Here is a 24782-nt window from a genome sequence, read left to right as displayed (position 1 = left end):
TTGGAGTCGTTACATTCATAGTTTTTGCATTTTATATAAGATGTAAAGATGTTATTCTGTGACCAAGAAGAAGGGAACACGTTCAATTTTTCGATTACTTGTTAGTTGTGAGTTGTCTACATCTGCTTTTTCCTTTGAATTTTCTCCTGAATACAATTCTTTTATTTTACCCGACGGACAATGATACTGATATATCTTGAACATGGACGTACATTTTCATAAGCTATTGCGAACGTTATTGTACATGGAGATGTGCCAAAATTTCATGCATATTGAAACTCTCCCAAGCCAACAGTAACACGCCCAACCCAGATTTCAGGCCAATTTCCGCAGTGTGCATCAGTTTGCGGCGACCGAGCGCCAGTAAAGCAGTGGAGAATTAATAGATGTTAGATGTATATATGTATTATTGTACTTACATTTGTCATTTGTGATTTGTTAAGGAAAATAGCTATATTAATTTATTAATGAGAAAAATATGTTGTGGCCAGTTTACGTAATCCTGATGCAGTCATGCAGAAACTATAAGCTTGAAAGCAATGGAAGAAGGCAACATGAGAACAGCAAAGTTCAGTGGGAAGCCTACCGTCGATTTTGTTCATACGAGGGAGGAATTTTATGCGTACTAGTCTTATCAGAGATGGCCTCAAACCTAAGGCCGGGTGTATGCTTGCTCGTTACAATGATCCGGACCGAACTTGGAGCTTTCATACTGGTATGTAAAATCAGACTGATAACTTTGTGTTCTTAGATGCCTGTATTCTTGTATGATATATGGAGAAAAGTTCACCAAAGACAGCTGTTTGGGACTTTGGGTCGTTCGACTTTGGCCTGATTTTCGTTTGTACGTCCTACTAGTCCTATTAGTACTAATCTTGCTAGCTCTTACTCACTGCGCGCCTTCTAGCCAAAGCGAAACCAGTAGCAAGTAGTCCTGATCATAAGCAGCTTTTAGTTGTACTTTTAGTCTATCAAATCCGGGTGCTTTTAGCTTTTAAGAGAAATGTAGTGTTGAACATGCTACTACATTTCTCTTGAAAGCAATGTTGAACATGCTACTACATTTATGAGCAGGGTCAAAACAATAATATCCGTTGTCAACCGTTGGCTGAAAGAAAAATTAGAGTAGCATGTTCAACATTGCTCATTGTTCACCAACTTACCCTTATATACAGTACATCATTACTCTCCAACACAATGCGAACCAGGAGATGGGAAATGGACACTTTGGTGTTTATGATTTGGTTTTGTTAAATACTGAAGTTCATGGATGGCTATATAACGAGAGGGATGATGCCGCTTGGCGCGTTTCTCATCGCTGAAGTCGTGTGCTGAGAGTGTGGAGTTGTGCTGAAAGAATGTGCTAGTCTGGGTTCGAGTGGAATAATCAGCTTACTGTTGTATCTGCATGACAATGATACTGGTGTCTCTTTATCATTTTAATAAACCATATTCAATCGAGGAATTATACCACTCATTTGTGTTTACATGAAGACATTGCAGCCACTAATTTCAGAAATGAACACACACCAATCAACTTGTGGCTAAGATGTTCCAAAGCCAACGAAGCAAGTTGCTTTGCATGGGCACACACCAAAAACAACACAGTCACACGCCCACCACAACCTCAAAATGGCTAGCACACATCTTTCCGACCAAGTTTTCAGGCCAATCCCCGCTGCGTGCGTCAGTTTGCGGCGAATTAGCGCGGCGAATTAGCACCATAAAACCGAATAAACTACCTTGCCACCCACGTTCCAAAGCCTTCAAATACAAAGACTTGGGGCTTCAAACAGCGCAAAACTACTCAAAGTGGGCTGTTAGACTTAGCTTAGTAGACCAGAGCTCGCCAAAATCAACCATCGACGTGGAACGGTTAGTCGGTTTTCTGTACGAGGATTTAGTTCACTTGTTTGATGATCAGGGAATTGATCGGACGGCGTATGATGAACGTGTGAAGTTCAGGGATCCAATCACCAAGCATGACTCTATAACTGGCTACTTGTTGAACATTGCCTTCTTGAAGACTGTCTTCACTCCCAAGTTCCAGTTGCACTGGGCCAAACAGGTAATCAGTCTAAGATTTTGCTGAGTTCTGTTTTCTTTCTCAATAAGATTAACTATTAGATTATTGGAAATTTTAGGTTGGCAATTGAATTGTTTCCAGAAAAGGAAATGATGTAACTTAGAATCTTTGGATGATGCATAGCTAACTCTACATTAAAGAGAGTTTCAGGGAACCTTTTATGATATGACTATGTTGAAGATGTTAGACAATTGTGTATGTTCCTGTTCTCATTTATGATGAATATAAATGTTGGATGATATGTTGTTGAGAAGACAAACTCAAACTATAATTTTCATAGTTACGGAGAATTGAATATGAGCTCTGTACATCTATTGTTGTCTGATGATTACTTTGAGGAGAATATATCTGATAGCATTCTCAAACTCTGTAGTTCAAAAGTTTTCAATCTATGTAAATTCAATTATGTATGTTGATGTCCCTTAAGCATTGCAGTGGCATGGTATTGTTTTAGTTTACTGATTAAGCTGTTATATAGTCAGGACCATATGAAATCACTACAAGGTGGACTATGGTTATGAAGTTCATCCCTCTGCCTTGGAAACCAGAACTGTTCTTCACTGGCACTTCTGTTATGGGAATCAACCCCGAAACCGGGAAGTTCTGCAGCCACGTGGTACCAATCATTTACCTCATGATTCTTCACAAAGAACAATACTCATGATTTATTAATGTCTAAAAATGTTCATGTATCTGTAATGTACATGTAGGACTTCTGGGATTCCATAAGAAACAATGACTATTTTTCTGTAGAAGGTTTGTTAGATGTAATCAAGCAGATATTGGCAGACTCATTATTTCACTTTCCATTATCGTGCATAATGATTCTTTCTTGACTTTCTTCTTGAATTGTATGTAAAACCTTGCAGCTGAGGATCTACAAAACCCCAGACTTGGAAACACCAAAATATGAGATACTAAAGAGAACAGAAAATTATGAGGTGTGTTCTCCTTTAAATGAATAGCCAAATTAAGTTGCATTCCATCAAACTTAGGGTTTTAGACCTCATTCTCTTAAGTTTATTCAATTCCAATTAATGAAATGATTTACATATTAAGGTATATTTGTGTATGACTCAATTTCATTGGAAGGATTTACTGTTTTACGAAGTTGATTCGTGGATTGATTCTATAGGTAAGAAAATACTCTCCTTTTATAGTGGTTGAAGGAAATGTAGATAAGCTGTCTGGATCAGCTGGTTTCAATGATGTTACTGGGTAAGTGGTTGTGTTCAATGTTTTAAAAAACTCGTCTCAAGGCTCGCCTGAGGCTTAAAAAGCTTAAAGGTACTTACATAACGCCTCTGTTTTTCGGTCTGGACACCAATGCTCACCTTTTACGCCTTATGTTACGCCTTTTACGCATTATGTTACGTCTTTTACTACGCCTTATGTTACGCCTTTTACGCATTATGTTACGCCTTATGTTACGCCTTTTACGCTTTATGTTACGCCTTTTACGCATTTTACTACGCCTCAAGTTTTAAGGCTCAAGGCTCTCAAGAAAACGCCTTGGGGTACGCCTTCGCTTTTTAAAACATTGGTTGTGTTACAGCTTAGTTAATCATGTGTACGTAGTTTATTTTAACTTTTGTCACTTCTCTTCAATGATTTGGAAAATGGGATTTGCTTAGATACATCTTTGGAAAGAACTCGAAAATGGAGAAGATACCAATGACAACACCGGTGTTCACTGAGGCATCTGATGCTGAATTTTCCAAAGTATGCATCAAAGTATGTCTTCCACTAGACAAGGATCTTAGCAGGTGGAGAATGAAGAGATGATGGATATATATTGTACTTAGATTTGTCCATGTGAATAGTGACTAATAAGAAATATGTGCTGTGGTCAGCTTACCAGATCCTAATGCAGATACAATTAGCTTAAAAATAATGGAAGAAGGCATTGCTGCTGTTATCAAGTTCAGTGAGAAGCCTACTGAAGACGTTGTTCGTGAAAAGGAGAAATTACTGCGTGCTAGTCTCATCAGAGACGGTCTCAAACCGAAGGCCGGTTGTATGCTTGCTCGTTACAATGACCCTGGCCGAACTTGGAGCTTTATACTGGTATGTAACATCAGTCTGATAATGTGTTCTCACTTCTCAGATATCCCCAAGTTTCATCACATAAGAAGAAAACTTCACATGGAGAGAACTTCACCAAAGAATATTCCTACTGTTGAAACATCATCTACTAAGTTACAGGATATCTAACTTTGACATGAAGCTTTGAAATTACTGCAAGAAACTCTTTTTTAAGAAAATTTCAACTAAAATAATTCAGCTGAATTGTCTACCCTTTCACATTTAAAAAATGACATATGTTTTGTTCATCCGACATTGGCCTGATCTTTAATAGCTAGTAGTGATCTACTGAAGCAAAACCAGTAGCAAGTATTTTGATCATTAAGCTTTCATTTGTACTATTAGTCCTCTTTTGGCTATCAAATCCTACAGAATTTTGCTTTCTTCGTTCTAACGATTGATTTTTGATTTTGTTTTAATGCTGATGGCATTATAGAGAAATGAAGTGCTGATATGGTTGGAGGAATTCACATTGGAGTAGTGTGTTCAACATTGCCTATTGTTCAACTAACTTTCCTCATATATCATCTTTCTCCAACACCAAGTTATTGCTGTAAGATTTATTTTTCCTCTTTAGAGTTTACTATTATGTAACCAAGTTTGATCAAAGATGGATATATGTGCCTGACTGCCTGATGCTTAATGTCAACTTAACCCCACAAGAGAAATTAATAGGTAGAATTTTCTTTTGAAATCCCCCAGATTCCATCTTACCCTCACCATTTCCTCATAAAACAGTTTGGAAAATCTTTCTAAGCAAACAAGCTTGGAAATTTCCTCATTATTGAAGTTGGTTCGTTCTTTCTGTTGTTAGAAGATGATGGGTCATGGATTGAGTTGAAGAACAGCTTAGCATGTGGAGCCAGCTGAGAATAGGGACAGTGACAGAGAGTTGTACCCATCCATCTATATCCATGTGAACAACTGGTCGACACCTCGTGCATGATCCTCAATTTTGCCTGCCCTATACAACATTACTAATCCACTTGCATACCAGCCAAATATAATATAAGATTATAAGCCCTGTGGCTTTGTTCTTGACGGCTCCTTAACTGTAACTATTTCACTAGTCTTCTTCAACCCCTGGCTTTTTTGTCAAGTAGTAACTCATTTTTCTTATATTTCTTTCGGTTTTTGTTGATGATTTTGACATTAAATGAATATATACAAACTTGCTCCTCTTTGCGGTATCTAGCCTATTACTCTGCTTTATGTGTATCCCTTAAAATGTGCTCCAATTTCTCTCACACTTGGATGAGATTGTGGTTGCGTTGAAAGATCTGAATATGAAGGGCGAAGCAACAAAGTCTTCTGCATATTTGCGTTGAAATTCCTTAAAATAATATCGTCTTCTTAAAAAAAAATCACCGAAAAAAAAAGTTCACCGAAATATCAGATCAAACTCGATTTGACCCGATATATCACATGTTGACCGAATATTTTGAGTTAATCAATATATTAAGGCGATATGACATTTATCTCATCAATTTTAAAAAAATCAGCGATATATCGTCAATATATTCTGATATTTAGAACACTAAATAAACACACATGAGGCTCATCATCATCAAAGCCCTCGTTGGTCCTAGCCGAGAGAGAGTTTAGAAAAGTCAAAGGTCAAGCTGCTGGCGCCGGCTTTGTAAACGCCAAACCACCCCGCGTGCCGTACACATCGCCGCTTTCATGGTTTCCCCCTACAACTCATCACCACCAATTTAAGCACACTCCCTTTGTCACATATCTCTCTCTCTCTCTCCTATTTTTAGTGTTTAATATTATCTCACTTCAAAACTTTGAATCTCTCCCCCATTCCCTTTTGCCCCTCTCTGTATCTCTCTCTCTCTCTTTTCTCTCTGATTGTGTTTGGCTGGCAACGAAGTACATTCCTCTGAGATCTGGTGGTGGGTTTCGGCAACCAAGGTCAGTCTTTTCGATCTGGGTTCTGCCTCATTATCAAGCCCGCAGCTTTTTTCTACAACGTTCTTGTAATGTATCTTGGGAGTTATGATCTGTTTTCGGATTGTGTGAATTTGTATGGATGTATTCTGTGAAAAGTTCGTTCTTTTGTGTGAGGGTGATATCTAGTTTATGAAGCATTGGTTGTTTATCTGCTTATTTATGTGGAAAGAAGTGTTCTTTATTGGAAAACTCTGATCTTTGAGTTGTAGTTCATTGTGTTTAGTTCCAACTTGTTAGAATCTAAGTGTGAATGAGATTTTACTATTTTCCTTTTTAAAAATAGTGTGAATGAGATGATGAGCTTTGTTCTATTTCAGCATTTTCTTTAACCGGAGAATTCAATAATTATTAGTGATTTTATATCTTACATTTGAAAATTATTATATTGGTTAAATTTCTATTTCAGTCTAATTTTAATTTATTACATTAATTAACACCCAATTTTAAGGGTATTTTCGTTATTTCATTATTTTTCAATTTAATCTTTCATTTTTCTACAATTTCAACTTCTATTTTTTTTATATTTTAAAAATAAATTAATTAATTCATATTATTTCATTATAAAATTAATAAACATTCTTCATTTACCATAACTATTACAGATAAGCTGAAGTTCACAATTACAAAATAAACCAATATATATTTCAAATTATATATGTTCATCAATCAACAACTATATTGTTATAATAATATGCTCAAAAATTCTATTATAGATATTTAATTATTTCAAAAGCAAAATAAAAGGCTTATACAACAATTGAATAATTTGAATGGTATAAAATATTTGTTATAAATTAAGTGAAAAATAAAGTAACGAAAATGACTTTAAAAATTAGTATGAAATAAAGTTATTAACAGTATTAATTGACGGAATGAATTAAAATTAACAATTTGAAGTAAATAATTTTTAAATACGAGACATTAAAAGTTAAAATGACCCAATAATTAAGTAATTTCTGTTAAATTTACCATGATATTGTGTACTGGTTCTTAGATTGGGACCCTTATGTCAGTGACATGTAGCTGTAAATCAGAGAGGACCCTCTTTCTGAAAAGCTTCATTGGCTTTCCAAAAGTCATTTTCCATGGGATTTTAATCGAGAAAGTATAGCAAGTTGCCTTTATGTTCTGTAAAACCAGTTCTTACCTTTCTTTTTCGTCTCAGGTTGTTCAACTTCTGTGATTAGAATTGTGTTGTAAGACATTGGTTTATGATTTCGTTGTGCATTTGATCTGATTCGATGTATTGAATGTTTATCAGGGAAAAATGGCGGAACCAAAACCAGATACACCCTTGATCCCACCATCGTCTACGCCCTCAACCAATCGGAACCTCCCAGACTTCAAGAAATCCATCAAGCTAAAATATGTGAAGCTTGGTTACCATATTCTCATCACCCATGTAATGTATGTTTTCCTTTCCCCTCTTGTAGTTGTTATTGCCGCCCAGCTCTCAACATTTTCGCTGCAAGATCTTTATGATCTTTGGGAGCATCTCCAATACAACCTGATTTCAGTGATCATCTGCTCGGCCCTCCTGGTGTTCCTATTCACTGTCTACTTCGTCACCCGTCCTCGCCCTGTGTACCTTGTCAACTTTTCTTGTTACAAGCCGGAAGAAACTCGAAAATGTACGAAGAAGATCTTTATGGATCAGTCTACGATGACTGGTTCGTTCACAGAGGAGAATCTACAGTTCCAGAGAAGGATCCTTGAGAGATCCGGCCTTGGTGATTCAACGTATCTTCCAGAGGCTGTACTCAACATTCCTCCAAATCCCTCAATGAAAGAAGCCAGGAAAGAAGCTGAGGCAGTGATGTATGGTGCCATTGACGAGCTTTTTGCCAAGACCTCTGTCAAGCCCAAGGACATTGGAATCTTGATTGTCAACTGCAGTTTGTTCAATCCAACTCCATCGCTTTCTGCCATGGTTATCAACCATTACCAGCTTCGAGGGAACATAGTCAGTTACAATCTAGGTGGAATGGGATGCAGCGCAGGGCTCATCTCAATTGATCTCGCTCAAAAGCTTCTTCAGGTGCATCCTAACTCTTATGCGCTGGTTATCAGCATGGAGAACATTACATTGAACTGGTACTTTGGCAATGATCGTTCAAAGCTCGTTTCAAATTGTTTATTTCGGATGGGAGGAGCTGCCATACTTCTTTCAAACAAAAGCTCAGACAGAAGAAGGTCCAAATACCGATTGGTTCATACTGTTCGCACGCACAAAGGTGCTGACGACAAGTGCTTTAGCTGTGTTACCCAAGAAGAAGATGACGCCGGGCATATTGGTGTCACTCTATCAAAGGACCTGATGGCTGTAGCTGGTGATGCTTTGAAGACCAATATCACCACATTGGGGCCTCTTGTTCTTCCAATGTCGGAGCAGCTGCTTTTCTTTGCGACATTGGTGGGTAGGAAACTGTTTAAGATGAAGATCAAACCTTATATCCCAGATTTCAGACTTGCTTTCGACCATTTCTGCATTCATGCCGGAGGAAGAGCTGTCTTGGATGAGTTGGAGAAGAACCTGCATCTATCTGATTGGCATATGGAGCCATCAAGGATGACACTATACCGATTTGGAAACACCTCAAGCAGTTCACTCTGGTATGAGTTAGCTTACACAGAAGCAAAAGGAAGGATTAAGAAAGGAGATAGAACATGGCAGATAGCTTTTGGGTCGGGATTCAAGTGTAACAGTGCTGTGTGGAAAGCTCTAAAGACTATAGACCCTGCCAAGGAAAAGAGCCCGTGGATGGCTGAAATTGATCAGTTCCCAGTCGATGTTCCAAGAGTGACAACCTTCTAAATTTCTGAGTTTGGTCTTCCCCGTTCTTATGCCACTACCATTTCGGTGGCTTTTGCTAGATTTTTTTTGTTCTTAATGAGATGTTTAGAATTGGTTTTCTTACTTTTCCACATCTAAGGTTTTAGGAAGGACTTTCATTGCTTCATTTAGAGCAGATTGTTTGGTGGTCTAGGGTGCAGTGCAGGATAAATTTTACCTTTGTACTAATGCTACTGGGCTTTATCAGTATCAGTATCAGTTGAGGACATGTATCTATGAATATATAGTACTATTGAATTCCGCCTTTCAAATGGATGCAACGCAGTGAATATCTAGTTTGGCTTCAGATGATGGAATTGGATATCCGAAATAAATGAGTTTGTTTACCATCTTTCTTTCATAATCATTGTGGTGCTGTTGATTCAGTATACGCTAAAAAGAGTTGATAGACATCTCAATGACATGAAGATGCACCCTTCGCCTTTGATAAATCTTAAATGTGCGGCCAGAATGGAATAAAAACAATGCTAGTCCAAACATTCTTTTGATACCAGCTATGCACTACGGCATTATGACAACAGACCTCCCAGAGTAAGCCTAGATTAATTAAGAAAAAGAGGTTCCAATCACAATTATCCCTTACAGATACTATCAGACATGAAAATTAACTAGCAAAGTAATAAATAAAACACATAATTCTATGTCACAAAGAAGATTCTCCTCAGAATTTGTCCCCCATCACTACTCCTTGGTCGACTTGTTGATAAGCGACTTGTGAATGTGAGGAATGACACCTCCACCAGCAATGGTACCTTTAATCAGAGTATCAAGTTCTTCGTCACCACGGATTGCAAGCTGCAAATGCCTGGGAGTGATACGTTTCACCTTCAGATCTTTGCTGGCATTGCCTGCCAACTCTAAAACTTCAGCAGTCAGATACTCCAAGATAGCTGCAGAATAAACTGCAGCAGTTGCTCCCACTCTCCCATTAGCTGTGGTCCTTTGCTTCAAAAGACGGTGGATACGACCCACCGGGAACTAGAAATATGTCATCACATAATAAATTAGTAAATGGCAGAAATCCAGCAACTCTAGTGATGAAACCATAAACTGAGTTGTAAATAATAGACAAAAAGTAAGCCAAGAGATTCAAAATCCCATTAAAAACCAAATAACATCATGGGTGAAGCTATGTCTTTGATATGAATGTCTTCAAAAGATACATTATGACAATCTTCTGGTTTACCTATATGTGTTAGGTTGGATATTCCATGAAAGGGATTCCATTCCTTCACTGGCCATTACAGAGTTCATTCATGAAAGTTAATCTAAATTGGGAGGTTGCAGGTATCTAACTAAAGATCCTCCCTACCATCATGATCCAAAAACTTCTGTAATTAACATCTTTCATATTTTATATTCCAACACTACTCATATCGTATAGCTGGAGCTGAGAGATAACAAGCATATATGAATCAAAGGACTGGTAGTTTTCTACACCAAAAACTATGTATGAATTTGCGAAATAACATTAAACTTGTTCCACAGTAAAGCCTAGCCCTTGGGTGATGTTTAATGAAACACATGGAACAAGAACAGACTGCAAGCATAGTATTATTCTAGATATTCAAAATCTTATCTTATCTCAACAGTTACCCCTGAAACTTCATAATGTAAACAACAAACTAAAATGGAGCACATCAATTTTAAATGTAGCTACTACTGAAGAAACTTCAAACTTCAAATTCGACAGTCCAATGTATCAAGCTATCCAAATCTCTTTAAATGAATTTCGATTCTCCTAACACCATGGTTAAACGAACACAAATCCTTCCTCTAGATCATTCCATTCTAAAACGATCCAAATCACTCTCAATTAATCCAACCTAAACCTAAACACTTGAGTTCCAAAACCCACGTGGGAATTTCAATTCACTTTCTGATCACCAAAACAAACCAAAACCCAGTTCCAAAACCAATAAAAGTTCCAAACTTTACCAAATCAAAAGCCCCAAAACCATCATCTAGCAATCAAATTCAAAACCCTAAATCCCAAAACCGAGAAAGAATAAAAACAAAGAAGCAAGGAATCACCTGAAGGCCAGCTCGTGAGGATCGGGAGGTGGGTTTCTTCTTGTCCTTATCTTTGTTGTTTCCGGCTCCTTTGCCGTGAATCAAACCCTTCGCGCCTTTTCCTGACATCTTTTCCCGCGAAAAATAAAAACCCCAAAGATTTAATCTTTTTGATTCTTCGAGATTTACAGAGCTATCTAGAGAGAGAGACACCAGATCCTTATAGAGAGATAAAACCCCCAAACTCACAAAATAATGGTCGGCCTCAGCTTTACAAAGCCTACCTAAGCACCCCCACTTTGTCTATTGTCTATTATACCCTTGTATCTGCTTCCTATTTACGATTCACACAACTCCCGGTGTTTGTGTCCTATTTGTTTTCTGAATCTTTGAAAGGCCTTTTACCTCTTCACATGCTTATCCATTTAGGATTTACTCAAATTTTCCTTTCTGAGTTTTGTGAATATTAATTAATTTGTTAATCCATCATTCATTACTATCATTAGGAGCAATCTTCCTTTTTGGATACACCCAGGTTGATGTATTCCAGTTATTCCAATAAAAATCAATTTCCCAGCAAAAAAAAAGCAAGAGAAGAAGCTGAAAAGTTTGATTTTTATAAGGTAATCTGAACAAGCAGTAACACAAGGAACATGGTCTACATCTCAACAGTGCAGAAGTGAGGACTAAAAAGGTGTACAAAAAATTTGTTTTGTTTCATCTGAACTGTGTGCCAGGAACGGCCAATACACTCTGGGCAAGGGGTCTCACACGTTCACTGATGCTGTGGCTGCTGCTGGTGCCTCTTCCTTCTCTTTTGACTTGCCCTCATCCGAGATTTGGAAGCCCTCAATCTTGCGAGAGACCTCTTGTACAGGTGGCTTCACCTTTCCGACTCCCCCATTTGCTGCCTGCGCGTCACTTTCTTCTTGAGTCAGGGGGCCGGTCTGCCATATTCTGATGGTGCCGTCTTCGGATCCAGAGGCATATGACTCCCCTCCTGGTGAGAAACGAACGCAGTGCACCGGACCGTGGTGACCCTTGTTGCAAGCTGCATTGAAGATACAACAACAGAATTTGAAACACAACTTGAAAAAAAAGAAAGAGAGAGGCGCATCATCCTCCCCAAAGAGGATTCAGTAAGAAAAGCATTCCGGACTTCCGGTATGGTTGACTTACCAATCTCATCACCGGTGTGGAAATCAAAAACATGAACCCACATGTCTTCTCCACCAGCAATGAACTTGTTCCCAAACTTAGGTTCCAGAGAAACCGATTCTACTGTGCATGGCATGTTGTAGCTCTTCACCAACCCAAAGCTGGAAAAAAAATATAAGGCATAAGCAAACTGCGCAGAAACTCTAATGAATACTTGATATTCTTACTCATAACTTACTAATTTGCATCCCAAAACTTTACTGTAGACCCATCAGCAGTTGTGATGTAACGACCATCTTGACTGACTTCAGAGCTGGTCACAGATGACTTGGTGTCAAGAGTTTGGACTATTTTCCCAGTTCTTACATCCCACAATCTGCACATTCACCATTCACTACCAGTCACTTTATAGTAAAACACATGTGTAATTGCATAGAGAACAATGAGTCACCATAAACATCAACTCATTTGGTAGGAATATACACCTGACTCCCCCCATATCAGTGCAAGAACTTAAAATGGTCTGATCACTGTGGAGCCATGCAGCAGTTCTAACTGAACCAGGGGATTTGTCCACTTCTCTCGGAGGGGCATCTGGGCGGTTCAAGTCGTATATACGAATGACTTTCTCTACTCCTCCAGTAAGCAAAAGGTGTGTATCCTATAACCAGATTGAGAGAACTAAATAATATACAAAAATACTTTATAAAAAATAATATAAAATAAAAAGCATGTCATAAACTGATAAAAGACATGAAATCACATAAACTATTGACAGTCAGACCAGCACTAACTGATGGAGTCTATATATAATCATAAAGCTTTAGCCATGATGGAGTCTTCAATACATAACAACTAAGCACCCAAAGAAGCATTCAAAGTCTACCATTATTATGAACATCAATCATTGAATACACTGGAATACGTGGGTTACATTCAATATTATCATATCTAGCACGACTTTCCATAGCAGATAACACTACAGAAACAAATAAATAAAGCATATTCTGTATGTTCAGTAAACTGCAAGTTCATTTCACTTCTACGGATCTATCATGTCAAAAAGATGAGCATACCTCTGAAAATGCACATGCTCGAACTATGTGTTTGTGTTCAAATGAGTGTAATACATCTCCTGTTAATGCATCCCAAACTTTCCTGCATAAGAAAACAACGCATGCGAATAACAGTAACTCAGTTTTCATTTTCAAATCACATGCAAAAAATAAAAGGAAAGCTGTTAAAATATTAACATATAAAGCCATACGCAGAGAAATCTGCAGAAGCAGTGGCAGCCCTCAGAGCATTAGTATCCAAACAGCAACTCCATACTGCACCCTTATGACCTTCAAAAGTTCCAATCCAATCTCCGGTTTCTCCATTTCTTAGCATGGGACTAGAATCTAACATCACAAACAGGCGAAAGTTACGTATCCGTAATCCAACTACACGACTTCAACAGATTACAAGAACAATTCCCAACCACAAACCATTAAAGAACAACTACAGAACATGATTTTAACACCCCATATGCTCAATGTGCCTCATTCATCGATATTAGAAACACACTACTGTTCATTATACTAATACTGCAGCTCCAAAGTTTCTTGACGAGACTTAAACCTCTGATCCAAAAACATTTTCTTTCAGCTGGCCAGCTGGACCATATATCCTTAAAACACATCTCGTTGCAAGTTTACTTAATCTTCTAAAACTTAGAACCACAGACTATTGGAAGCACCATATGCAAACTCTCCATTACGATTCAGTACCAATCAACATACAAATAGTTCTTGCGAAAACAAAAACCCAACCACACACAAATGACACACATTTGCACAGCATTATACAAAGTAACAAAGGACTAATCAAGCATGTAACTCAATCCAAACACAAAGAAATCGGATATTGAAACACATACCCTTACTGGCACTGATGAGGAAGAAGCCATCGGGAGTGATCGGACTGTAAAACAGATCCACAACCGGCCGGGAATGGCCGTGGCAAACCAGTGGGACAGCGACTTTCTTCTTCTCCATATAAATCCGAAACCCACAATAAAAACAAAACAAAGATGCTTTCTTTTTCGTGATCTGTACCTAAAAGATTGAAACCCTAACCCTAATCAAGTCAAATTGCCCTAAAAATCAAACCTTTGTTCACAATTTGGGGATTTTTTCTTTTTTTTGAACGCAGAGACTAAAGAAAGAAAATTGGCGGTATTTGGACACAGGTGGAAAGACGATATCAATGAGAAGTTAAATAACAAATCCACACCTCCTAACCCTCAACAACAATGGCGGAATCGAATCTAAGTGAAGAAAATTACAGAGATATGAGAAAACCTAATTTGGGAAATCTAAAAGAAAATGTTAAAAAGAGGAACAGTCTCACTCATACTGAGGGCTAGGCGCAAAGACCATGTTTGGCCACTGGTTCGCATTATATAGATCCCACTCTTGGGTCGAGTATAATGGGCTTTCCTCAACTGATCCAATGCAGGTTAGGCAGCTCACATGAGTGTTTAGTCCTCTTGTTTTAGAGTAAAGCGAGGTGAGTTGTGGCATGTTGGTTATTTACAATAAAATGTTCAACTTAAATCTCTATTGTAGTTTCACTTCGGATGAAAAAAGTATTCTCATATTTGTTTCATAGTATATACCTAGTTCGTAGTTTAAATATTTCAAGACTGGAAGTTGAGTCTGATTCTTTAGTATTTATCAATCTTCTTCAACATGATAATATTGATTTGCATCCTCTTGAGACATTTATAATAAAACTGCATAAGCTTAATGTGTGTCTTTGACTTTATTGATGTGAAGCATGTCCACACATAGATGAATATGGTAGCTGATATCCTTGCTAAGCATAGTACATTTAATAAATAGAGAAATATGTATTTTACATGACCCTCATACGCTGGTTTTTGATGTTTTGCTGGATGACATTGGTGGTCTTTTTATGCTTTGTAGTTTTTGCTTCGTTACTTTCTTTTGTTTGGGTTAATGGCCTCATTTGTACAAAAAAAAAGGTTTTCTCATACTGTTATTGTGAAGCGTGTGAAAACAATGAAAGTCTAGAGACTAGTTACTTGATTCAGACTGCGACGTACTACATATATATTTCATGAAGTAGTTTGGTTGTATTTTATTATTGGAGTGCAAGACATCGGTTCAATTGGTTAGGAGATGCGTTATGCTTTCTAAACAACGAGCAATATCATAAAACATTCAATCATGTATTCGATGAAATCTGTAAGTGTTTCATTCACTTATGTTTCACCTTGATGAAATGTGTATATATGATCTATCTCAATGTTGAGAATAGTGATATCTCCTAATTGAGATTTAAGAAGAAGGTTATGAAATAATCACCTTAACTCAGTTACATAAGCGTATCATATCGTCTTGCGAGTTTCACTTGTCTTGTCTTGTCTTTTTATTTTATATATCTTGTTTGTTTAGTTTAATTTTAATAGAAATAGTAGATCATAAAAGAAAGGACTTCCTGAATTTCCACCAATTCCTAATTTGTGCCCATTATCCTTATAAATCATTCTCCTTTAGCTCAATGAAAAAGATAACCTAACCAAAAAGAAACCTTCATAAATAAACACCACCCTCCTCACTTTCTCTCTACTCAAACGACACAGACGACACCTCTCTTCTCTCTCAAACTTCTCTCCCACACAGAAAACCCCCAAATCTCAAATCTCACAGCTTTCGATTTCCCGATTCGACCCACAAAGACTCGGCCTTTGCTCGACCAGCCATGGCTTCAGTCAGCGTCGATACCAAGCCCGTTGAGGCCGCGCCGGAGGAGACCTGCTCAGCAAAGCTCGCCGCCTCCAAAACCGGCGAGGGGCTCCGGCCGTACTACCTCCAACACATTCACGAGCTCCAGCTCCTTGTCCGCCAGAAGACCCACAATCTCAATCGACTCGAGGCTCAGAGGAACGAGCTCAATTCCAGAGGTGAGCCTCTAATTTTTACTTGAAATTCTTATTTTTTGAATCCCTAACCCTAGTAATTGGGGCCGGAGATATCAATTGGACTGTTTAGGGTTTGTTTCGATTGGTACTGGACTATAATTTAGTTTGGGTTAGTGTTTGCTGGTCTAATTTGATTGGGTTCTTAGTTATTGTTGATTGATTATGAAAAGCTCTGACTTTTGGTTTTTAGGGACAAATTTAGGGCAAAGATTTGGTTTTGGGGTTGGGTTACTTAATTTCTGGGTGAAGTGTAAACCTTGGTGGAAAAGATGAGTGAACAAGTGCACTAGAATTTGTCTTTGAAGATGTTGGAACCTTTTGTGATCCTTGTTTCTGTAGAATTTTGCATCATTGTGTTACTTAACTGGAGTTTTTGGATTGAATATCTGATGTTTATGTGTTTCAAACAGTGAGAATGCTCAGGGAAGAACTACAGCTTCTTCAGGAGCCTGGATCATATGTCGGTGAGGTTGTCAATGTCATGGGAAAGAACAAGGTTTTGGTTAAGGTAAGTGGGTGAATGTTTGAACATCCAGTGACGTATTGTACACTATGTCTGTAATTTGGTAACGATGCTGGACACTAATTTTGGCTGGCTTTGTTTTCAGGTTCACCCGGAAGGGAAATATGTGGTAGATATAGATAAGAACATTGATATCACAAAGATCACACCATCAACAAGAGTGGCTCTCCGCAATGACAGCTATGTTCTTCATTTAGTCCTGCCAAGCAAAGTAGATCCTCTTGTCAATCTGATGAAAGTTGAAAAGGTTCCAGATTCTACATATGATATGATTGGTGGCCTGGATCAGCAGATTAAAGAAATTAAAGAGGTTCTCTTCTGCACAGTTTTACTCTTGAATTTAGATTCTTTGCTTGCTACATATGTCTAATAGCTTATCAATTTCTGCTGCAAGGCTATTATATCTTACATCTTATAACTATATTTCCTGCATGTGTTATATCTGGCTACTTGTGTGTCGACGCTGTTACAAATATTGTTTGGATACTTGTAGGAATGGGATTAAACATAGCTTGCAGGCGTACCCTTTTCAGTTTTTGCCTTTAATCTTTCTTCTTATGGCCCGTACTTTCTTTTATTTTCTTTTCTTTTGTTTGAGGTGCCCTTGTTGGTTTTACACGAGATAAAGAGGATGCAGTTGTTTACATATTCCAACTGTTTCTCATCTTCTTATAGATGTTACATTATTTTAGATGTTACATTGATTGTTCACTGGTCAACCTCAATCTGTATTTCAAATTTGACTAAAATTATATTCTGTGCTTGCTGTACCTGTCTAATTTGGTGTGTCTGTGTGATCATACTTCTTGCCATTCTTCGACATGTCTAAAAATGATATATGTACATATTCGCAGGTCATTGAACTTCCAATCAAACATCCCGAACTGTTTGAAAGTCTTGGAATAGCTCAACCAAAGGTACAGTTATGTTTCCAAGGTGCTGCTTTTTAGTTATTTGGTTACCTATAGTCACTAATTCCATGGTACTCTTTCTACAATACAACAGGGTGTCCTACTTTATGGTCCTCCCGGAACCGGCAAAACCTTGTTGGCTAGGGCTGTGGCTCATCACACTGACTGTACTTTCATCAGGGTCTCTGGTTCAGAGTTGGTTCAAAAATACATTGGGGAAGGTTCCCGAATGGTTAGAGAACTTTTCGTCATGGCCAGGTTTGTTTAATCCCTTATAAAGCATCCTACTCTTCCATATATTTTCACTGTTGGCATCTTCTTGATTTCTGAATTCTGTTGTTCATTAAAAAACTATTTTATAAAGTGACTCTAATAAGCTGTCTGTTGCAATTTGTATTGTATCATACCCCTAGTATGATCGAACTATGCCGATCTGGATAGAATTAGGGATGTTTCTGTAGAGTATGTCCTGTCTGGTGGCACACAAAAAACAAGAAAACCATATCTTTGGGGAAGTGTGCACTTTTTAATGCCATTTTCTCAGAGCGTTCTGAAAATGTGAAACTAAAGCTCTTGAGATTATGTGTATAGGATCTCAAATCAATTAATGATCTGCAACTCTTCAGCTCTTAACATTGTTCGTAGTTTATCAGCTACCATTTTCTCACATTTTCACTTTTGCATTCATACAGGGAACATGCTCCATCTATCATTTTTATGGATGAAATCGATAGTATTGGATCTGCTCGCATGGAATCTGGCAGTGGCAATGGCGACAGTGAGGTCCAGCGGACTATGCTTGAGCTTCTTAACCAACTTGATGGATTTGAGGCCTCAAACAAAATCAAGGTACACTGCATTTTGTGCCTTTTGAAAATTATTATTTTACAGTTCAGAAGATTATCTTTCATTCTAACGACCACAATTATGTTTCAATTGCACCTTTGACAGGTGTTGATGGCTACAAATCGTATTGATATACTGGATCAAGCCCTGCTCAGGCCAGGACGCATAGACAGAAAGATCGAATTTCCCAACCCTAACGAAGAGTCTCGTTGGGACATTCTAAAAATCCATTCAAGAAGAATGAATTTAATGCGTGGAATTGACCTTAAGAAGATTGCTGAGAAAATGAACGGTGCCTCTGGTGCCGAGTTGAAGGTATTGTTGTGTTTCTTTTTACTGGGGAGTTGTAAGAAGTCGGTGATTTGTCTGGACATATAACATCTAACATTCTTGTTTTCATTTCTTTCTTGCAGGCGGTTTGCACTGAAGCAGGAATGTTTGCACTGAGGGAGAGGAGAGTACATGTAACCCAAGAAGACTTTGAGATGGCAGTTGCCAAGGTTATGAAGAAGGAGACGGAGAAGAATATGTCCCTACGCAAGCTGTGGAAGTGATGTGTTCTTATGCGTACTTATTACTGCTTTTACCTGCCAAGTTCATTAACTGTTGAAAACGCACCAGAGTTCCTTTGTTTGTTTGGGATCCTTTTGGTACCAAATTTCAGTGATTACTAGCTAGACTTGAATGTCTACATCATCTATTCAGCTTCATTTTCACTTTCCTTTTTCACTTTCCTTTAGTAAACTATTGGATACAGCAATCATTGAAATGTCTATGTTATCCGGTTAGTGGGTATCACGAATGGAGAAGGCATTGAATTATGAACTACAAAAGTCGTTCTTATTTGGTGGAAGATCATTGAATTTCGTAGTTTATATTGTTATTGTATCCCTGAAACCCCGATAGGAAGCAGCAAGGCATGAAGTAGGTCATACTCCATACCAAGATCAAATGATCAGATCTTCAAAGCTTTCTGGGTTCAGCAAGTGGAGACCAACTCGATCAATATTAACAATTACTTTTTCTCTGAGCATACATCTTTAGTCGACGACCATCAATCAGAGAGACGTAAACGTCTTTGATGAGTTCTCAGACCACGTGGCAAAAGTTAACGGCGGAACCCGCGTTCTGAGTTGGCCTAGCCATCAATTCCGAATAAAAGATGATCTCTACTTTCATTGACTAATATATCGAATACAAAATTTCTTTCGTCCTTCCTACCAAGTACATACAGAGCTTATCTTCCAAAATCCCAAAATCCTTCTGGTTCTGCAGAGAGAAAAAAAATGACCAAAATTGATCCACAAAATTTGCAGTTCCTTTCATTATTCATCGTCCTCTTCTTTCCACGGCTTTTCCAAATATCAAACGGGGACGTAGGAACTGCTGCTCACTACCCTCCTCCTTATCTACGTAAGTTCGTCTTTAGCTCATGAACCGATTATATTATTAATATGGACATTGCCCTCATCGCAAGTATTGTACCCTTTAGCAACGGACTGTTATGGAAGCGACTCTTCTCAGTTTCCGTCGAGTAATTTGTTTGCGGCTGCTGGAGATGGAATTTGGGACAATGGAGCGTCGTGTGGGAGGCAGTACTTGGTGAGATGCATTAGCGCGGCTCAAACGGGGACGTGTATTCCGGACAAGACGATTCAAATCAGAATTGTGGACTATGCTGCCGGCGTTGCTACCAAGCCGTCGGCGGCCGGCACCACCATGGTGTTGTCTCAGACGGCTTTTGCTGCTATTGCCAAGTCAACTGCTTCTTCCATCAATATTGAGTTTCAACAGTGAGTCAATTTAATTGATAGATCTCCTTACCTTCATTGAGTTCATCTAATATGATCAAATATTTTTCAACTTGTCCTGATAGAACGAAATTTACAGGAATATAGAATGGTGTACGTAGTACTTCAGACTAACTTGATCCATTTAGTTCTTAAATTAAGCTGTCTTTAACATTGAAATATTCTGGGATACGTACAATTCTAAATTTCTAATGACAGAGTAAAGATTAACTGTATGCATTCCACTGTTTTCTTCAACCATTGAACCACACAAGAGAAGTTGCATCTGTTATATACGCACCATTGCATGCAGTTGTTAATATCTGTTTTGTTCTTATATGCAGGGTGTGATTGGTTTGATTTGTGTATCATATATTCATGAGCAGAAGTGCCGGAGGCAACCCATGGCCATGGCGGTTAAAATGTGCATTTTTGTGGATTTGAGATGTGATTACAGATTCTAGAAACGCTGTTTGGTTGGTGCTTGCACGTTTATTTATCTACGTACAGATAGAGATTAATTGTCATCTATCTAAGCAGAATATGTCATTTTCATATTTTAGTGTATACAAATAGATGTAGTTGTTTGATATACTTTTCACTAGCCTCATCATGAACTTTCCTGGTTACTGCCTCAGCCTCCGCCTTTGGAAGCTTCTGCTCAACTAATGTTTGGTAATCCGTATTCCGTTATCATATATGAAAATTATATAAATTCAAAGTCATAAACGTTGATGTTCAAATGTTCAAACGTACTCTTTAATAATTCAGATTCCATTAATTTGCGTAATCATATGATCTAGATGGTTGATAACTTGATATTATCTTTGGTATATGATGTGGAGATCTGATCAGCACATGGTTTTAATCTTTGAAATATATAGGAAGCAGGTAAATATTTAGATCAGGAGTTATTTCCAAGATTGGAAATAAGCCACACGAACGAAATTGAGAGTAATTATTTTGTGTACCCAACACATCACGTGGCACTATCATGTAATGTAGTGTGCCGAGTCAAATCATGTGGATCAATACATTTATCCATTATCATGTTTGTGTGACTGTATCCATATCTATGCAGTTGCAGAGTAATCAATTATGCATGTCTGGAATTGAATTGGGAACGTAGAATATATTGGCAATTTGGCATGCATGGGTCCGTTGAAAGCGATTAGTAGCTACTAGCTAGTGACTCTCCGACCAGTCAAAAAGGCCAGAGACTCAGGCCATGACTTATAGAGCCATTCATATTAGCTAGGGACCAGAGTCGACACCAGACTAGTTTGCTCCGCTGTAGTCAACACGTCCAAACCCTACTTCAATCTGTTCTTGAGAGTATTAGAAGTTTAGAACTATGTAAGAATTTTAGTTATGCTGGAGGGCACCAAATGTGTATCATCATATTCGGAATGAATAATCATGATAATGATGTTTGAAACAGTACGGGTTTAGGGTGAGGAAGGCTGCAACTACATGAATCATTCATATGTATGATTCAAATGCTATAATTCTCATTGTTGTAAAGATTTAAAAAACAAAATATTAGTCACTCCTCGCACTTTCACAAACTCGACAATTTACTCTTTCAAGTTTCAATTTCAACTGATCATTCTTTCTATTTTCAAAATTCGAGCAATCTGGTACTTTAGTCATCTCTCCATTCAATTTAGGTGTTAAGTTTGCTCAGTCAGCAAACTGAGTAAAAACTTAAAAATAAAATTTAAAGAGTTAGAATACTACACTGTTTTGTTAAGAATTTCGAATTACTTTCTTCTTTGAAGTTGTAGAAGACATATTATAGGTCATTTTAGAGTTAGAATCTCCTAGGAATTATTTTTATAGAATTAGTTATGATTTTTTCAAAGTTACAAGCCTGCAAATGTTAAACTATGTTTATGTTTTTTTACTCAATTTTCTTCTATCTGAAAACTGTACTTTTATGTTAGGAATTTTTTATTATTTTCTTCATAAAAGTTGTAGTAGATGTCTTAAAGGTCATTCTAGAGCTAAAATCTCTTTAAAATAATTTTTTCTTTTTTACAGAATTAATTATGATTTTTCAAAGTTACATGTATGCAAATATTAAATTCTGACTCAGTTTTCTTTTATCCGAAAACTAAAGAAAACTGTACTTTTATGTTAGGAATTTCAAATTATTTTCTTCATAAAATTTGTAGTAGACATATTAAAAGTCATTCCAGAGCTGGATTCTCCTAAAATGATTTTTATAGAATTAATTATGATTTTCCAAGTTTACATGTCTGCAAATCTTAAATTATGTTTTTATGAGTTTTTGACTCAGTTTTATTTTATCTAAACACTTGTTATCAGCCCAGTCAGAGTCACAGAAACCTTCTAATTGAAAGTGATCATTCTTTTTCATGACAATACCTCGTGTCACAGTTCCTTTAAGATAACGAAGGATTCGTTTGACAAGATGAAGATAATGAACACAAAAGACATGCATGAATTGACTCACCAGGCTCACAACATGAGTGATATTTGGTCGAGTAATGATTAAGTAGATGAGTTTTCCAACCAAACACTGATAATAAGAGGCATCACTGAGAAAAGAATTGAAGTATCAAAGTATGAGTAACCTCTGCAATATGTATGTGTCTGCATGGACTACATGGAATTATGCAGGGGTCCTGCATGGCTATTGTCGTTTTTCCTTTTCGGTGTCGTCCTCGAGTATGCAAGAGGTGATCGTTTCTGCTTCTTTGTGTCATCTGAGTCATATCAGTGCATTAATGCACATTGTGGGGTTGTTGACTTCCTCTTTGCATCTTGCACACATCTGCTCTCTCTTTCCCATATTCTTATGGGTTTATACATGCTTAGATTAGTTAGCCAGCTGTTGTGATTAGTCCTTGTCCTAGTTTGTAAAGTAAAGTAGGTTGTAGTTGCTTTTTCCTCTCTTTTTCTGCTATTTTATGCTGCTGCTATTGCCTTGTAACAATTGAGTAAGAAATACATATTCATATTTTCCACTGAGTTCATATCTCATATTCCTCTAAAATTCAACACGGTATCATAGCACTGATCCATTCGGACCTGCTTCTATTTTCATTTTCATTTTCATAATATCTTGATCATTCTTCCATTTCCACCATCATGGTTGGAGGCAAAACTGCTCCTTCATCCTCAGATTCTAAGGTTGAGGTCATTGATTCAAACACGAGTCAACACCTCACCTCCACTCTTCTAGACGAATTCAACTACATATCTTGGTCAAATGCCATGACTTTAGCCATTGAAGGTAGAATGAAGATGAGCTTTATCAATGGAAAGAAAAAAAAAAACCAGTTGCATCTTCTCCAGATTTCAAGGCATGGCTTGCACAATACTAGATGGTAAGGTCTTGGATCATGAACTCTATGGAACCTAAAATTGCAACATATTTTCCGATATTATGATTCAACTTTGAAAATGTGGACTGCTGCAAAAGAATTATATGGTGATCTCAACAATTTTGCTCGTGTGTTTCAAATTAAGAAAGATATTGCTGAACTTCATCAAGGTAGCTTGTCTTTTATTGAGCATTTGGGAAATTTGACAGCAAAGTAGAACGAGCTTGAGCTGTATAGGGTCATTTACCACTGATGCAATAACCATCTTGAAGAGAACTGAGGAAGACAAATTGTTTGAGCTGTTGATTAGCCTCGGACCTGAATATGAAGATCTCAAGAGTCATGTGCTAATGGCATCATATTTTCCATCCTTTAATTCTGTTGCAACACCATCCGCATAGAAGAAACTAGAAAGAAAGTGATGTGTTGAAGCTAATGTGGGAAGCACTGTGCCAAGCACTGAGTCCAGAGCCTTTGCAAGCACAAGGCCTTATAGAGGAAGGAGGCCATATTTGAAGTGTTCTCACTGTGAGAGCATTGGAAGGTTAAGCATTGGTCATCAGAAGGAAACATGATGGATCTTACACCCTGAGTTAAAGCCAAAGAATTTTGGTGATGGAAAAAGAAAAGCAAAACAGAACTATACCCCTAGAACAAGCTGCTCAACCATTGATGCTTCTGAAGACCCCTGCAGCCTTGCATAACTTGCCCTACAAGACCCATGCAGTCCCTGAAGACACATACACATTGCAGAGGTTACTCAGACTTTGATACTTCAATACAGAAGTATCACCATTACTAGTAATACTGTTGTTGTTGATCATCAGCGGCCCGAGGCCAAATTTATCACCATTTATAACTATCCAATATAGCATTCCACTAGTAGCAATGCTCTGGGACAAAATTAGTTGGTCAAAACTAAAGCCTTGGTGACATGACACTACTGAGTACTGAGTCTCTCCACTCACCAGTCTTACCGGAGAAGACTTCAATGTTGAATTCGAAACAAGGTTCACTCGGCTCATCAGTAGGAAGAATTCTCACAACCATGAACTTATACTTAGAATTAGTTTTGATTGCCTTCCTTCTTCTTGATTACTTTCAGCCATAACAATATTGTCGTATTTCTCCTCATAGTAAGGCTCACATATGAATCCAACAACAAGCTCTCAGCGGAGTTGGCGGTATCTGGGTGTGGGAGGAAGATTAACCA

At 37.7% G+C, this 24782-nt stretch overlaps 6 protein-coding genes across 6 annotated transcripts; 4 read left to right on the top strand and 2 right to left on the bottom strand.

Moving 5' to 3' along the window:
• The first annotated feature begins 1582 nt into the window (after window positions 1-1582).
• On the top strand, window positions 1583-4837 carry LOC126792915 (uncharacterized). Its single transcript, XM_050519430.1, has 8 exons — window positions 1583-2068; window positions 2565-2702; window positions 2797-2871; window positions 2956-3027; window positions 3222-3304; window positions 3721-3852; window positions 3940-4153; window positions 4608-4837. The coding sequence occupies exons 1-8, from the start codon at window positions 1583-1585 to the stop codon at window positions 4650-4652; spliced, it is 1245 nt and encodes a 414-aa protein (XP_050375387.1). The 3' UTR covers window positions 4653-4837.
• A 1155-nt stretch (window positions 4838-5992) lies between these two features.
• Window positions 5993-9202, top strand: LOC126796074 (3-ketoacyl-CoA synthase 11-like). The gene is made up of 2 exons (XM_050522840.1): window positions 5993-6091; window positions 7392-9202. Exon 2 carries the CDS (start codon window positions 7398-7400, stop codon window positions 8943-8945), a length of 1548 nt encoding a protein of 515 aa, XP_050378797.1. The 5' UTR covers window positions 5993-6091; window positions 7392-7397; the 3' UTR covers window positions 8946-9202.
• Window positions 9203-9452: 250 nt separating this feature from the next.
• Window positions 9453-11243, bottom strand: LOC126796122 (probable histone H2A variant 3). The gene is made up of 2 exons (XM_050522890.1): window positions 11019-11243; window positions 9453-9962 (listed from the first exon to the last, which is right to left on the bottom strand). The coding sequence occupies exons 1-2, from the start codon at window positions 11124-11126 to the stop codon at window positions 9666-9668; spliced, it is 405 nt and encodes a 134-aa protein (XP_050378847.1). The 5' UTR covers window positions 11127-11243; the 3' UTR covers window positions 9453-9665.
• Window positions 11244-11596: 353 nt separating this feature from the next.
• Window positions 11597-14568, bottom strand: LOC126796093 (uncharacterized). Its single transcript, XM_050522859.1, has 7 exons — window positions 14077-14568; window positions 13423-13558; window positions 13232-13313; window positions 12641-12816; window positions 12394-12531; window positions 12177-12316; window positions 11597-12048 (listed from the first exon to the last, which is right to left on the bottom strand). The coding sequence occupies exons 1-7, from the start codon at window positions 14192-14194 to the stop codon at window positions 11765-11767; spliced, it is 1074 nt and encodes a 357-aa protein (XP_050378816.1). The 5' UTR covers window positions 14195-14568; the 3' UTR covers window positions 11597-11764.
• A 1174-nt stretch (window positions 14569-15742) lies between these two features.
• On the top strand, window positions 15743-19124 carry LOC126796085 (26S proteasome regulatory subunit 8 homolog A). Its single transcript, XM_050522851.1, has 8 exons — window positions 15743-16128; window positions 16557-16654; window positions 16755-16979; window positions 17524-17586; window positions 17675-17838; window positions 18273-18429; window positions 18532-18741; window positions 18840-19124. The coding sequence occupies exons 1-8, from the start codon at window positions 15927-15929 to the stop codon at window positions 18978-18980; spliced, it is 1260 nt and encodes a 419-aa protein (XP_050378808.1). The 5' UTR covers window positions 15743-15926; the 3' UTR covers window positions 18981-19124.
• A 501-nt stretch (window positions 19125-19625) lies between these two features.
• On the top strand, window positions 19626-20845 carry LOC126796114 (EG45-like domain containing protein). Its single transcript, XM_050522880.1, has 3 exons — window positions 19626-19839; window positions 19919-20219; window positions 20561-20845. Exons 1-3 carry the CDS (start codon window positions 19713-19715, stop codon window positions 20565-20567), a joined length of 435 nt encoding a protein of 144 aa, XP_050378837.1. The 5' UTR covers window positions 19626-19712; the 3' UTR covers window positions 20568-20845.
• The last annotated feature ends 3937 nt before the right edge of the window (window positions 20846-24782 follow it).

The sequence above is a fragment of the Argentina anserina genome, chromosome 1 (genome assembly GCF_933775445.1).
Source record: "Argentina anserina chromosome 1, drPotAnse1.1, whole genome shotgun sequence".
NCBI classification, from domain to species: domain Eukaryota; kingdom Viridiplantae; phylum Streptophyta; class Magnoliopsida; order Rosales; family Rosaceae; genus Argentina; species Argentina anserina.
Note: the sequence above shows the minus strand (reverse complement) of the source record. Positions and strands in the feature narration are given on the sequence as shown.

What these genes read in the sequence shown, in the direction of transcription:
- LOC126796114 (XM_050522880.1), top strand. Translation starts at nt 19,713, where the DNA reads ATGACCAAAATTGATCCACAAAATTTGCAGTTCCTTTCATTATTCATC. An exon ending in CTACCCTCCTCCTTATCTAC is followed by an intron (nt 19,840 to 19,918) that starts GTAAGTTCGTCT and finishes TGTACCCTTTAG; the next exon opens with CAACGGACTGTTATGGAAGC.
- LOC126796085 (XM_050522851.1), top strand. Translation starts at nt 15,927, where the DNA reads ATGGCTTCAGTCAGCGTCGATACCAAGCCCGTTGAGGCCGCGCCGGAG. An exon ending in TTGGAATAGCTCAACCAAAG is followed by an intron (nt 17,587 to 17,674) that starts GTACAGTTATGT and finishes ACAATACAACAG; the next exon opens with GGTGTCCTACTTTATGGTCC. An exon ending in GAACTTTTCGTCATGGCCAG is followed by an intron (nt 17,839 to 18,272) that starts GTTTGTTTAATC and finishes GCATTCATACAG; the next exon opens with GGAACATGCTCCATCTATCA.
- LOC126792915 (XM_050519430.1), top strand. Translation starts at nt 1,583, where the DNA reads ATGGGCACACACCAAAAACAACACAGTCACACGCCCACCACAACCTCA. An exon ending in AGTTGCACTGGGCCAAACAG is followed by an intron (nt 2,069 to 2,564) that starts GTAATCAGTCTA and finishes GCTGTTATATAG; the next exon opens with TCAGGACCATATGAAATCAC. An exon ending in AGAGAACAGAAAATTATGAG is followed by an intron (nt 3,028 to 3,221) that starts GTGTGTTCTCCT and finishes TTGATTCTATAG; the next exon opens with GTAAGAAAATACTCTCCTTT.
- LOC126796093 (XM_050522859.1), bottom strand. Translation starts at nt 14,194, where the DNA reads ATGGAGAAGAAGAAAGTCGCTGTCCCACTGGTTTGCCACGGCCATTCC. An exon ending in GAGCATGTGCATTTTCAGAG is followed by an intron (nt 12,817 to 13,231) that starts GTATGCTCATCT and finishes ATCTGGTTATAG; the next exon opens with GATACACACCTTTTGCTTAC. An exon ending in CCACACCGGTGATGAGATTG is followed by an intron (nt 12,049 to 12,176) that starts GTAAGTCAACCA and finishes TCTTCAATGCAG; the next exon opens with CTTGCAACAAGGGTCACCAC.
- LOC126796074 (XM_050522840.1), top strand. Translation starts at nt 7,398, where the DNA reads ATGGCGGAACCAAAACCAGATACACCCTTGATCCCACCATCGTCTACG.
- LOC126796122 (XM_050522890.1), bottom strand. Translation starts at nt 11,126, where the DNA reads ATGTCAGGAAAAGGCGCGAAGGGTTTGATTCACGGCAAAGGAGCCGGA. An exon ending in CCTCACGAGCTGGCCTTCAG is followed by an intron (nt 9,963 to 11,018) that starts GTGATTCCTTGC and finishes ACATATTTCTAG; the next exon opens with TTCCCGGTGGGTCGTATCCA.